The following is a 14,039-nucleotide window of genomic DNA, read 5'->3' on the forward strand; positions in this document are numbered from 1 at the left end:
TAAAGTTGGCTCGTGCCTTCATTCATTCATCCATACAGTCTTTATTGAGCAATTACTAAGTGCCAAGTTCTTGGGCATATGGCAATGAGCCAGGAAGAGCAACAGCCTTCTGTTGCTTGCCTGTGACCTGTTTTTCTGACAGCCCCTGCCTCTCCCTCTCTCTCCCAGGTCAGCAGTTGAGTAGCTGGGGCCCTGGAGGGCTTGAAGCCTTTACAGTGATGGCGGAGAAGCGGCCACTGGGGACTCTGGGGCCTGTGATGTATGGCAAGCTGCCCCGCCTAGAGGCAGACTCTGGGCCCGGGCACAGCCTGCCTCCCTCTGCTGGTAACCAGGACCCCTGCAGCTACAAAGGTGCCTACTTCTCCTGCCCCATGGGGGGTCCTCCGAAGACAGGGTCTGAGCGGTTGGCATCCTGGACCCCATACCCACCTTTGTACCCCACCAGCATGGCAGGACCCCCACTTCGGGCAGACAACCTTCTGACCAGCTGCCTGCTCTACCGCCCACCCACAGAAAGCTCCGAGAAAGTACAGGACTCTGGCCCCGTTGAGCTCCTACCCTTCAGTCCCCAGGCTCACTCCTACCCAGGCCCACCACTGGCGGCACCCAAACCTGTCTACCGCAACCCTCTGTGTTATGGGCTCTCAACGTGCCTGGGGGAAGGGGCAGCAAAGAGGCCTCTGGATGTTGATTGGACGCTGGTGACTGGATCCCTGTTACCCACCGCCGACCCATCTTGTTCTCTGCCCCCAGCTCCTGGCAAGAGCCAGTCCCTGGATGGTACCTTCTTGCGTGGGGTGCCAGCTGGGACACCTGGCAAAGACTCCTCGGTGAGCTTCTCCCCGTGCCAGGCATTCTTAGAGAAGTATCGGGCCATCCACAGCACGGGCTTCCTGGCCTCCAAGTATGCAGGTCCTTACTCTGGGGAGCCTAAGCAGGCATTGTCCGAGGGACCCCCCAGTCCTTGGACGCAGCTGGCCCAACCTCTGGGACCAGCCTGCCAGGATGCAGTGCCCACCCACTACCCGCTGCCCCATCCCGCACAGGCCCTCCCTTGCCCTCCAGCCTGTCGCCACCCAGAGAAGCAGGGCAGCTATGGCTCAATGCTTCCACCGCAGCCTCTGGGAGCCCACAAGGGGGCCGGGTACCCAGCTGGTGGGCTAAGCAGCCCCTACCTGAGGCAGCAGGCAGCTCAGACACCTTATATGCCCCCAGTGGGGTTGGATACTTATTCCTACCCCTCTGCCCCCCTCCCAGCACCCTCGCCAGGCCTCAAGCTGGAGCCACCTCTTGCCCCACGCTGCCCAGTGGACTTTGCCCCCCAGACGCTGGGCTTTCCTTATGCCCGGGATGACCTCTCTCTCTATGGAGCATCCCCAGGGCTCGGAGGGACGCCACCTTCCCAGAACAGTGTGCAGGCTGTGCCACAGCCCGGTGCCTTCCAGCGGGCATGCCAGCCTCTGCCTGCCAGCCAGCCATGCTTAGAGCCTGCAAGGCCTGCAGAGAAGCCAGTGCAGGAAGCTGAGGAGAAGATGTGGCTGCCCAGCTGCAGGAGAGAGCAGCTCCAGCCCCACCTCGATGAGCACCCTGGGGCACCCATCATCATTGGAGATAGCCCAGTTCCACGCACCCCACCGGCACTCCTGCCCTGTGCCCAGGAGCGCCAGTCTCTTCCACAGAACGAGGGCACACTGCCACCCAGCTCCCCACCCATGCCCATTATCGACAACGTCTTCAGCCTGGCCCCCTACCGTGACTACCTGGACGTGCAGGCACCTGAGGCCACGGCTGAGCCAGACCCGGCCCCAGCCCCCAGTGAGAGCCATGACAAAGACTGCAGGGGATCTCTGCCTGGCCGGGAAGCCCCCTCGAGTGTGCACGCCTCACTTAAGGAGGAGGTGGCACTGGACTTGAGTGTGAAGAAGACCACAGCAGAGGCCCCGCCTACCAAGGTCCCTCATCCCGCAGGGCATGCCAAGGCCTCCGCAGCTGTGTGTGTGCCAGGCGTGGGAAACACAGTCTCCGACATGCCAGGTGTGGGGGACACAGTCTCAGATCGGCAAGCCCTGAAAAAGGTAGTCACAGAGGCACCAGACCTGCCTGGGGTGCCAGTGACCACAGAGGCGACCCCAAGGACCAACTTCCACAGCTCTGTGGCCTTCATGTTCCGAAAATTCAAGATCCTCCGGCCAGCACCCTTGCCTGCAACTGTGGTTCCAGCCGTGGTCCCAGCTGTGCCCACCTCAGCCCCTGCTCAGCCTGCACCCACCCCCACACCTGTGCCCGCTGGACTACAGATTCTCACCCAGCCCTTGCCCGTGGCCTGCTTCAACCTGGCGCTGCCCAGCCCTCCAGCTGTAGCCATGACCTCCCCCGCCTCGGCCCCTGCTCCGGCTCCATCGCCTGCACCGGCACCGGCTCCGGCTCCGGCTCCAGCTCCGGCTCCAGTTGTAGGCCCCGCTCCAGCGTCTACTCCCGCCACAGCAGACTCCCCAGAGCAACATTTTGCAGGACTGCATGCCTCCCTGTGTGACGCCATCTCGGGCTCAGTGGCCCACTCCCCACCGGAAAAGCTGCGCGAGTGGCTTGAGACGTCTGGGCCTTGGGGCCGGGCGGCGTGGCAGGACTGCCAGGGTGTGCAGGGGCTGCTGAGCAAGCTGCTGTCCCAGCTGCAGAGCTTCGTGTGCACGCAGCAGTGCCCCTTCCCCCACGTGGTGCGGGCCGGGGCCATCTTCGTGCCCATCCACCTGGTGAAGGAGCGGCTCTTCCCGCGGCTGCCACCCGCTTCCGTGGACCACGTGCTGCAGGAGCATCGCGTGGAGCTGCGGCCCACCACGCTGTCGGAGGAGCGGGCCCTGCGGGAGCGCGCCTTGCACGGCTGCACGTCGCGCATGCTGAAGCTGCTGGCACTGCGCCAGCTGCCCGACATCTACCCTGACCTGCTGGGCCTTCAGTGGCGAGACTGTGTACGCCGCCAGCTGGGTGAGCATGGGGCAGCCCCAGTAGCCACCGGAGCTGTGTGAGCGAGTGACAGGTGTGTGGGCTGTGTGAGTGGTCGCAGCCAGGGGCTGAGGGATTCCCGGGCTTCTGGAAAGAGCTAGTGCCTGGGGAGGGGGCTGGCCTTCCAGGGTAGGCTCTGTGGACGCCCCCATCCCTCTTTACCCCCAGCCTCAGTGAGCGCCTGCACAGCCTCCTTCGTAAGTCTCTGAACATGCCAACTGCCCTGTCCCCAGGAAAACTTGGCCTTCCTTGGCGCAGCACCCTCCCAGGTTCCCCCCTCATCCTCCGTTGTGCCTGTCTGAGGTCACCTCCCCCTGTGTCTGTCCCGCCCCGCTCCCCTCTTCTGAGCTCAAGCCCCAAATACCTGGCTGCATGCTGGGCTTCTGCACCTGGGGTCTCTTCAACCCTTAACTCCTCCCAAACCACGCTCCTGACCTTTCCCCTGAGCTCGCTTCCCATCCCCACCTTTCCCGTCTCAGCAGCACTGCACTCATCCAGCACCTCGTACCCCAAACCTGGGAGGGGGAGGGGTCCCACCCTCCCTCCCTGAACACTATTAAATGTGTAATTCCCCAGTCCTCCCAGATATTTACACACACAGAAATTGCCTGTAAGTCGGAGCGTCATTTTGTGGTTTGCTTTTCCCTACCAAATAATCTGTGCACGGTGTTGTCCAATGTGCTGTTTTTGTGTCCGGGAGCATCTTCTGCCTCAGTTCAGGTAGCTGGACCTTGCTCTGGGGAGTGGCTGTAGTGCCTCACGGCGGGTACCACAAGGATCACTCTTCTTTAGCCGCACCTTCGGTGATGGTGTCAAGTGGTGTCTGTCGTTGCCTGTCCTACTTCAGGACATCTGGCACTGAGGCCAGGGGCCCACTCTGTAGTCCCCCTGCCTTACGTCCACCAGGCCTCTGGTTGTGTCTCCACAGAAACTCTTTCTTGTCCCCTCCCCATCCTGGCAGTCTTGCCCTGGTCCAGACTCCATATCGGGGTGGAGAGGGGGCCTGAGGCAGCGAGGTGCTGATGTGGAGTTTGGGGTGTGGGTGATGAGCATTGCTGAGCACTTACAAAGTTGGGGCATTTGCCCTAATGGGGTGCAAAGAAAACGCAAGTACAAGCATTCTATTCCTGGGTGAGAAAGAGTGAAGGTGGGTGTCATGCCTCACTCACAAGCCCCCCAGCCAGTCTTCTCTCTACACATTTGGGCTCTCTGGGCCCCAGAGAGGGACAGGTCCTCTGGACGGTGGGTCACAGGCACATCACAGACCCCTCCTGCTCTGACCAAGCCTACGAGAGTCTGGGGCCCAGCTTCCTACCACTGGCTGCATTTTGGTGCCCCCGTCCCCATTCCCTCCCGTATCCTTATGGGGCCACTCCTCAGTGGTGTCCTTAGACAGTGCTCCCCTGACAGCCCCGCTTCCAAGTAGGTGTGCTCTTGGTCAGAAGGCCCCTCCCATTCCCTCCACCCCTTCCTCCACTCCCTCCCTCCAGGCACTGCTCTCTGGGCAGTCCCTGCCTGGCTCTTGTTCCGGTTCTGGGGGTGATGTGACAGAAGGATGATGGCACCCTTATATGTGGCAGGGTCCTCTCTCTCTGTGCCTCAGTTTCCCCACCTGTTCAGTGACCCTTTGGATCAGACCAATGGTTTCTGGCCTGTTGAGCCCCTTTCCTGTTGTCCTTGCACCCAAAGGGTTCCTGGGGGGTTCCCCCACTAGATAGAGTGCTGGTATCACCTGAGGAGAAGCACACCCTTTCGGCTTGACGGGCATGACAGTCTGGCCAGTGTGCACATGCTGGGAAAGGGTCATGATGTCTGTGACCCTGCCAGGGCCGCCCTGACCTGGGACAGTAGAGCCACTGGTTTAGATGGCTTTGGAGGCCTGGAGATGGGACTTGAGGGTGTTGGGGGTCTGCAGCCTGACGGTATGTTCATTTTCCAGGTGACTTTGACACTGAGGCTGGATCTGTGCCCTCCTCAGAGCCCACCGTGGCCAGAGAGGAGCCAGAGAGCCTAGACCTGGCTTGGAAGTTGTCTGCCCCCAAAGCCAAAAAGCCGGGGAGGAAGGCACCAACCCCTGGCCTGGAGAAAGCAGAGGCAACTGCTGGAGGAGGGTCCCGAGGTGCCTCACCCACCCCTGCTGCTGGTGCCAGCTTGCCCGGCCCCGCGATGAGGGCACGCTTCCGCAGCCTGCTCGAATCCGCCTGGCTCAATGGCCTGGCTCTGCCCACTTGGGGCCACAAGGCCTCAGGACCCGACCGGACCGCGCCCCGCCCGCAGCTGTTGGGCAGCCAGAGTCATCAGCTGTAGCCTTGGTCGCCTCTGCTGTTTGGAGATCTGGGGATCACTCTCTGTGCCCCGCTTCTGCCGGTCTAGCTGCTGAGGGCCAGGAGTGGACGTGGCCTTGGGGTTTCTCCAGCTCTTACCCTGCCCCCGCCCCCCACCCCAGGCTGGGCTGAGAGCCCCTGAACTTTTAACTTGAGGGCCTTTATCAGAAAGGACCACTTCCTGTTTCTTCCGTAGAGAAAACGTGTGGGCTTTGGAGCCCGACGGACTTGGGCTTGAATCCTGGCTCCTGTTCCTTGCTGTGTAAACGGGCAGGCCACTTCCTCTCTTGCGCCCTCAGTTCCCCGTTTGTAAAATAGGACAACACAGCCTACCTCGCAGGGTTGTTGTGGGGTGATGCCTGACACACACCCATCATGGTTTGCTCTCTGCGTCCTGCCCAGGACAGGAGCCTAGATCTCAGCCAGGGCCTGGAATAGGAGGCTGAGGCCCGCAGAACCTTCCTCTAGAAAGTCTTGATGTGTCATAGGACTTGGTCATCTTAGAGTGGTATGTTGTCCAGTGTATATGGCTCACACACTTCCTAGAGTCATTTCCCAGGAAACCCTAGGGCTACATACAGCCCCAGCATTTGGGGTTGGGCCCTAACTCCCGAGTCTGGAGCTCCTTGAGGGAGCCTTCCCCTCCCATCCCCTGCTACAGGGGGTGCAGGGATACAGCCTGGGGCTGGCATCCTTGTCCTGGGCCTGCTGCTTTCACCCCTGGGAGGCCCCGGCCTGTGCTGAATTGACACCAGTGACTTCCCTGAGGTGCCGCCCCAACCTGGTGCATTTTCCCAGGAAAGTTGTGTGTTTGCCGGAAGCCAAGCAGCTGCAGGGACTCAGGGACTAAAAAAGGGACAGGCTGAGTGACAGCTCAGTCCTGGGAGGTCTCCGAAGATGTCGACTAAGGACCTTGGCCCTCCCCAAGCCAGGGCCGCATCAGCCAGGCCTGCTGTGGGTTACCTTCTTGCAGAGTGCTGAACTGAGCCAGAGGCTGGCAAGCCAGGCCCTTGGCCTAGTTAAGGTCTGTAATAAGGCTGTGGGCCCTGGAGGTAGGCCATTAAACATAAAAGCATTTGGGTTGTTTGGACCTGGGGCCTGACTGTGTCTTGGGGGGAGGTCATAGATTTCATATGTCATCGCCAGGTGATATCATCACTAGCCCTTCACTCAGAGGCTGCAGCTCTCCCTGCTCCCAGCCCAGAAGATGCTGAGGCCAACAAGCACGCTGTGCGCACTTGCTCCGGCCACATGGGCCCTCACCACATGCCCACGGTGCAGCCATTTCCCTGCTCAGGCAAAGCCTCTCCCTCCTGAGACCCATGTGGGTCCTGGTGGTTGCTGGTATGTAGCCCACTGCCCAGTGAGAAATGCTGGTCACCAGACCCTATTGTGTGCCCCTCTGCCAGGACCAAGGATGTGCCTGCCAAGGGCTAGGTAAAACAGAGCTGTCCCCATCTCTCCACTGAGGGATGGCCCCTCTTACACCTTAGCTGGGCTTAGGTTCCCTCCAGACACCCTGCCTCTGCTGGCATGTATTCCCATAGAGGTTTGTTCTCAGGGCTGCTGAGGTTGCCTCCTGGCTGTGGTTTCCCACTCAGTCTGGGCAGAGCCAGTCTGTGAGGGCTGGTCAACACCTACCAGCATCTATCCTAATATTTGTGGGTCTTCACTGAGCTCAGCTACACTATTTGTGTAGACCCATTGCCCCCAGTACTCTATCCACACAGGCCCTTGGAGTCCCCTGGCCTGGGAAGGGGACAGGTCAGGAGATAGGTAACTCCAACACATGTGGTGACTGCAGTGCAGAACCTGGGGGAAGGGTGCCATGGAAGCTCAGAAGGGACCTGGCCTAACCGGGATGTGAGGAGGTGTCCTTGGGTCCCAGAAGAGGAAATAGGCCTGAAGTGGGCCTTGGAGCCAAGTAGGAAGATGTGGGTAAATGAGTGCCGAGTGCTTCCTGAGTCAGGTGAACAGCATGCGCAGGGTCCCAGAGGAAATAGGTGTGGCTGGAGTGCAGGAGCAAGATGGGAGGAGGCGGGGCCTGGAAACAAGGCTCAAATCCAGCCTCTGCTCCTACCAGTCAACTCTGTCTTGCGAACTGAAGAGGTGGGGTGTGGTTCATGTTTACAGAAAGCCGAGGTGTTGGAGAGTTTGAATCACTCCGCGCTACTGGCGTAGGCAGGGAGAGACAGGATTGCAGCGTAGGTGAGGTCACTCTGAACCCCCGGGCCCTGGGCTTCTGCAGCCTGCCAGCCTCACCCACCCGGCTACCAGGGCCTTGCTGGATTTGGCTCTGATTCTTTCCTTCTTTCCTTTTTATTTTCTTTTCCTTCCTTCCTTCTTTCCTCTGCCCTCTTCCCTCCTTTCCTGCCTTCCTTGTACACCTACTGTGTCCCTGTCACGTGCCAGGCATGCATCTTGTGCACGGTTACCTGGCAGGATCTGACACCTCGAGATAGGGCTCCGCACCCGCACCCGAGTCCGCCTGGGGCCCTAGAGGACCGTAATGGTGCAGAGGCTGGATGAGGGCAGTGCAGAGCTGGAGCTGGTAGGGGGAGGTGGCTGCCTCCCTTGGGATAACTGTGTCCTGGGAGCCCAGTCTGAGGGGAGAGACCTGGCCCTGGCCTGAGGGGTCTGTTAAGGGAGGAGATACGACAGCATCCTAAGGAGCCCAGCCTAAGGTGGTGGGACCGGAACAGAACTCTGCCCCAGGACTCTTGTCAGGGAGGCAGTGCTATCACCCCTCACAGTTTTTCAGAAAGCCTGTTCCATTCTTTGGTGGGGATATTGATGGCTAAGAGCTGAGGGCAAGGAAGTGGGGGATGGGGTGCGGAGCTGAGTGTGCTGGGTGCTCCCCAGCCCTCAAGGAAACTGGAGTGGGGCCCACTCTGCTTCGGTTCTGACCCCACCGTTCCCTGTAACCGGCTAAGGCTCCTGGGCTGGGCTGCGCCCAGGCAGGGCTTTTCAAACAATCACCTGGGAAATGGTTTCCCGGGCCCCATTGAGAAGGGTCTTGGGCAGAGCCCAGGAACCTGGGTTTTGTTGTTTTTGTTTTATTTTGCGGTACGCGGGCCTCTCACTGTTGTGGCCTCTCCAGTTGTGGAGCACAGGCTCTGGACGCGCAGGCTCAGTGGCCATGGCTCATGGGCCCAGCCGCTCCGCGGCATGTGGGATCCTCCCGGGCCGGGGCACGCACCTGTGTCCCCTGCATCGGCAGGCGGACTCTCAACCACTGCGCCACCAGGGAAGCCCCAGGAACCTGGGTTTTAATTGAAGGTGATGCTGAGTCAGGTTTTCCAGTAACACGGACTACTACTCCCACTAGATTACAGGTGGGGAAACTGATACAGGAACTTGCTGATGGTCACATCAGGTCGGGGCCTGTGTTAACACATAGAGCCAGTCCTGAGGGTTCTGGGCCAGCGGGGAGGCCAGGAACCTTTGTGTCTGGCTCCGCTCCGCCCCCTGTTGGCCTGGCTCAGACCTGCCCTGGCTGGGCTTCTCTCCCCACCCAGGTGGGCTTTCTAGACATCACGTGCCCCTCTTGCCCTAATAAAAGGAGGAGGGTGCTCAGGTGAGCCTCCAGCTTGAGTGAGGCCCTGCCCCCTGGCTGCCCCACCTGGCTCCCCAGCCCAGTACAAAAGGCTGAGGGGCCCAACCAGCTAGTTTTGCTGCCAGGAGTTAAGCCTGCAAAGAGGTGAGTGAGGGGGAAGCTCTGTCTCGAGCGGGTGTCGTGGGGAGAAGGAGAGCAAGGCTATGCAGGGGTTGAGGGGCACGAGGATACCCGCTTCCCCTCGGTAACCTCCACGGCTTCCTCCCTGGCTTATCACTGAGGGGGTTGGAGTGACCGGGCTGCTCTCCCTCCGCCCCTTGCAGGAGAAATGGAGGAGGGCCCAACTCCCACCTGAATGAATGTGCCTCTTCTGACCCCCCAGGCCCCTCTGGAAGTGAGAGTGGTGCCTCCAGCCCTGCCTGCTGCCCCTTAGGCCCGGCCCCAGCTGAAGAAGCCTGGGGAGGGCGTGGGTGTGAGGAAGGCCGCAGGGGCGCTCTGGCCGGTGAGCGCTGGGCTCTGCTCTGGCTGTTGTCCTCTGTGCTCTCAGGACCTCTTCTCGGGCAGCTCCCCCAGCCCCCGGCCCAGGGGGTGCCGCAGCCCAGCCTAATGCAGCCCTTCCAGGCCCCGGGGCAGGGGAGGTGCTGCAGAGCCCCTCCTCTCGCTCCCCTGGCTGGACTGAGGTTGGCAGGTAGATGGGGGGCTCCTTGGGTACACTGCTGCCTCCTTGGGGACCCCAACTCTGGGCGTCCTAGCTGCTGCCCACCCAGAGGCTTGTACGTCTGTTGATGGAGCTATCCACCCCATCTGACACCCACCCCCTCCACCCCTCCCCAGCCTCAGCCTGAACTGGTCACTCTGCCTCCTGCACTGCTGCCTCTGTCCTCTAGGGACCCCACCCCCAGGCCCCTGTGCCTTCTCAGGGCAGCGAGAACCTGGGCTCCTGGGAATGATGTGCTGAGCCCCTGTGCTCCTTGGAAGGACCTCAAGAGGCCTCTCCAATGATTACTAGGCCTGGCAGGGGGTGTCCCTTGCTCCTTTCTCCACCAGCCATCAGATAAAATCATCTACAAGCCCCTCTCCTTCTCAGGTGCGGGTGGTGAGACCGGGGCGGTCTTCTCTCCTCCCCATAGTTCACAGCCTGCGATTCCAACCGTGGCGGCTGTTTGTCCTCAGGCCCTACCAACCTCCCTTCCCCAAGCCCCGCTGTCAGAGGGACTGGGGCTTTGGCTTGGGGCCTCAGGGCAGAGAAGCTAGGGGCTTCCGCCAGCCTCTTGCCCGCTGGGGCCTTGGGCCTTCCTTCTGAAGTGTCCTCAGTGAGGCCTGGGCTCCCATCCACTGCGAGTGGGCAAGAGACCCTGCTTGGGGAGGCCTGGGTGCCCCGGCAGTCCTGGGCCCTGCCTGCCTTTCCGCAAAGCTTGGGGCCTCCTCAGTGTGGGAGAGCCAGGGTAGCCCTGACCAGCCTTCCCTGCCCCCGCTCAGCTTGCCACCTGTTGGTCCTGAGGACACACGGACGCCAGCTTCCAGGGGCATCTTCGCCAGCCCTGTCCACCACCACCCTGGTAAAGCCAAGCCTAGCAGGTGGCACGAGTCCCAGCCACTAAACCAGGTCCCCACCAGATCTGCCTGGTGCTTCCCCAACACTGCCTTCCAGACCAGTGTGCATCCCAGGCCCCCAGCTTCTGGTGCCCCAGCCCTGGCCAGTTGTCCAGCTTGGAGCCTCTCCGGACCTGGTGCTGCTCCATCTGGAGGTAGCTCAGGCCCCTCTCCTGGTCGCGGGCACTTCTGGCCCCAGCCCCTGGCATCCCGGGCTCTTCCAGCGTTCCTCAGGACTGGTGGGGATGTTGCCGACTGGGTCCTTGGCCTCCTTAATCAGTAAAAATGGATCAGAGGCCAGAAAAGAAATTCAGGCAAGGCTTTATTCGGGCCCTTGCTGCAGCAGCGGGGAGCGAGGACAAGTGACAAGTAACAGGTTCCATTGCTTGCTCGCTAGCTGAGGTGGGGTGAGCCAGTTCCTTATGTGGGGGTGTGTCCAGGGGTCGGGTGGAGGGGTGGCTCAGGTGGTGTGCCCACATCTTGCTCTCTTTGTATCTCGTTGTCCAGAATTTGCCCCAACTGCGCATGCACGCAGTTATTTTTAGTCCCTTATATCAATACTTCCTTCGTATTTTCTTGCTGGAGGAGGCTCGTGTCCAGGTGCAAGCCTGTCTCAGGGAGACCTCACCCTGCTCAGCTGATGCCACGTTCTGTACACCAGGCTTGCTTTCCACCCGGCACCAGCCGCGCTCCTTTCTCTTGTGGCCCCAAGGCCCACCTCCCTGATATGGGCCCTCCAGCTGGGCCCGCCCTGCGGACGAGGTGCCTGAGGTTGCTGCAATACCTCCTCTCGTGCTGGGCTTCCTCCCAGGGACCCTTCGGGAGCCTGGTGCCACCGACTTCAGTGGGGCAGAGCCCAGTCCCCCTTCTCCCTTTCCCATTGGCTCTATGGCCACCAAGGCCTCTGACTGCTGGGGGACCCACACCAGGGCCCCAGACCCACAGCCCCCTTCTTTTTGACTGCTGGCCCACCCAGAGCCTGGATACCTGAGCCTCTGGGCAGAGAGGTGTAATGACTCCCAGGACGTTCCTCTCAAGCAGAGAGCCTGCTTGGCACCAGGCCCTGGCTCTCTGGGCTGAACTGGGCAGCGGGAGTGTCTCTGAGGACATCTGGGCAGAGGTGCCCAGTCCTGAGGAACCAGCTCTCACAGCTTCTGCTGTGTTCCTGTCCAGTATCCATCGGGGGGACCCAGCTGTCCTCCCACCTTGGCTGCTGGGACCCCCAACTCAACTCACTCAGGGCTCCTGGAGACCACCACAGGAAGCCACAGCCAGCTGGGAGGAGTGCCTGGTGTTTCTGCACCTCTTTTTATGGTGCCCACTTGGGCGGGAGTGGGTAGGGACTTTGGGGGGACTACAGGTCCCCTCTGGTCAGCTTATGCGTTTAGCCGGAGGATGGGACTGCCCCTGTCACAGAGGCAGGTCTGAATGGTCCAGGCCCAGTCCTTCCCTCAAGCAGAGTCCCTCTGTCTTTCCAGCTGGCAAGCAGGCCCTAAACCCCAATAATGGCTGGGTGGCCTATGTCCCATCCCACTCTGTCTCTTGCCCCTGAGGGGAGTCTGGCTCCAGTCCTGGCCTGGCACTTGGATACCTTTGAGTGGGAGGCCACAGCTGGCAGGTTGTTCCAGCACGGCCTGCCCGTGCCCAGGGCAGGTACCGTGTCGGAAGCCCCAGGCCTGGCCTCCAAGGCAGCCATGCTCCTCTCTCTCCACTTCTGTGTCACGCACGCCACCTATGCTTCTCCCTCACCCCCGGCTCAGCCTGGAAATCATACTGACAGTAAGAATAGTGCCGCCCCAGTTACGGCTGAGCCTGCTTAGAGGGTGGCTGGAAAAGGGCCTGAGGCAGAATGTCTGGGAGTTCCTCTCTGCTTATCTTCCTTTCTCCTAGGCCCTCAGAGAAGGCATTTTTCTCCGTATCTCCTACCCTGCCCCAAGCACACACAATGCTGCCCCTGGCCTCTCCCTTCCTAGAATGTACCCATGTGGGACTGACGCTTTGTTTTGTCCTAGGTTCCATGTGAGAGGAAATTATCCCTCCTTTCCTCAGCAAAGGGGGCCAACTGAGGCAGCGAGGTGGACGGTTCCCCCACAGCCCCAGCTCTTAATGGTGGAGTCGAGCCCAGCCCTTCCCGGGTGGTCATGCCCGATGGAGTGCACGCTTAGAGGCTTCCCTCTCCTCGGTTCAGGTGCTTACTGTCCTCCATGCCTGCTTCCTAAAATCCAGTCTGTTTCTAGTAAGTCTTCTCGGCTCCATGGTGTTGTGTGGGCTGCTAAGCCTAGGGCCCCTGCCCGCCTCTCAGGCCCCTTCCAGGCTGGGGAGGGGCCCCGGCCTCCAATGGTGGCTAGCGCGCCAGCTGAGTCCTCACCGCACCGGCTCCCTGCAGCCAGAGGTCGGTGTGGGTGCAGAGCCAGGTGGAGGCTGGAGGCAGATTCTGCTCGCCAACTCAGACTTCCCGAGCACCGTGGTAGCCAAGGCGCGCCAGCACAAGGGTACCTGCTGCCCCTGGTGCACGGGCCTGGCCTCACTCAGCCCCAGCGGTGAGTGTGTGTGGGGGGGTGCCCGCTCTCTTCTGGAACATGCCCACCACCACACCTTTGTCCCTCCTGGGTTCCCTGGCTGATCTTGTGAGGATGCCTGTCACCTACCCTTCTAACTGCCCTGTGGGCCAGCTCAAACCTTCCCCTAGGCCTAAGAACCTTTTCCTGAAGGGTCATCCCCCACCCTCCTGACCCCACACTTTAACGCTTTCCGTAGGGGTTCATATTAGGGTTGGGTTTTATGGGATGGCCTATGAGGGTCTAGACTAGGACGCAGATGGCTGTGATTCCCTCGGAGCAAGGCCCTCATCTGCCCCAGCCTCACCTTCTAGAACAACCCAGAACCCTGCTTCCTTTGGTCTTGGGCCTGCTGGGAGCTAAGGTTGCCCTTGTTTGCCTTCCAAGGCAATACTGACATCCTCATGAGATAGCAGGGAAGACTGAGGCCCAGCAGGGGTTGCCGCAGGTCAGAGTCTCCATGGCCAAACAGAGCTCAGGTCTTGGCCCAGAGTGGCCTGGGGGCCCTGTTCAATGTATTTACACCCTCCTGGTGTTGTGCCCTGCAGGGTATACCTCGGAATACCTGTAGCCTGAGAAGCTGCCCATCACCTGGGTGACCGTGGGATCAGCCCCCTGCTCAGGACGAAGGCCAACTCACACCTATGGAGCAATCTGAAAGCAGGTGCAGCCCCTCCGCCTCCAGGGCCTCTGAGCTGGGAGGATGCTGTTCCCAGGGGCAGGGGCAGAATCGGGAGGACAAGGCTCCATAGGCTGTCCTCTCTAGGGGTAGCTCTGGGCTCCAGGATCAGGACCTCCAAACCTGGCCCTTCCCCTGTGAGTCTCCTGGCCCCAGAGATAGCAAGCAGCTTGTCCATGGTCACCCTGCAGAGAGGCGGCAGTGGGACCTTGGCTCTTCTCACTCAGCTGCACTTTCTCTCCCCACCCACTCCAGGTGCTAGAGAACCCAGGCAGGCTGCGTCCTGCAACAGCCTCTCACCTCCCTTCACATCTGGTTGGGGGGGGGGG

General features: G+C 60.8%; 1 protein-coding gene across 1 annotated transcript; it reads left to right on the forward strand.

The window, feature by feature from the left end:
* The first annotated feature begins 218 nt into the window (after window positions 1-218).
* CUNH15orf39 (chromosome unknown C15orf39 homolog) lies at window positions 219-5,307 on the forward strand. Its single transcript, XM_007446696.1, has 2 exons — window positions 219-2,982; window positions 4,940-5,307. Exons 1-2 carry the CDS (start codon window positions 219-221, stop codon window positions 5,305-5,307), a joined length of 3,132 nt encoding a protein of 1,043 aa, XP_007446758.1.
* The last annotated feature ends 8,732 nt before the right edge of the window (window positions 5,308-14,039 follow it).

The sequence above is a fragment of the Lipotes vexillifer genome, unplaced genomic scaffold (assembly GCF_000442215.2).
Source record: "Lipotes vexillifer unplaced genomic scaffold, Lipotes_vexillifer_v1.1 scaffold242, whole genome shotgun sequence".
Lineage (NCBI taxonomy): Eukaryota > Metazoa > Chordata > Mammalia > Artiodactyla > Lipotidae > Lipotes > Lipotes vexillifer.

Bases quoted from the DNA above. Each gene is read 5' to 3' on its own strand.
- CUNH15orf39 (XM_007446696.1), top strand. From the start codon at position 219: ATGGCGGAGAAGCGGCCACTGGGGACTCTGGGGCCTGTGATGTATGGC. The intron at 2,983-4,939 runs GTGAGCATGGGG...TTCATTTTCCAG, and splicing joins CTGTGTACGCCGCCAGCTGG to GTGACTTTGACACTGAGGCT.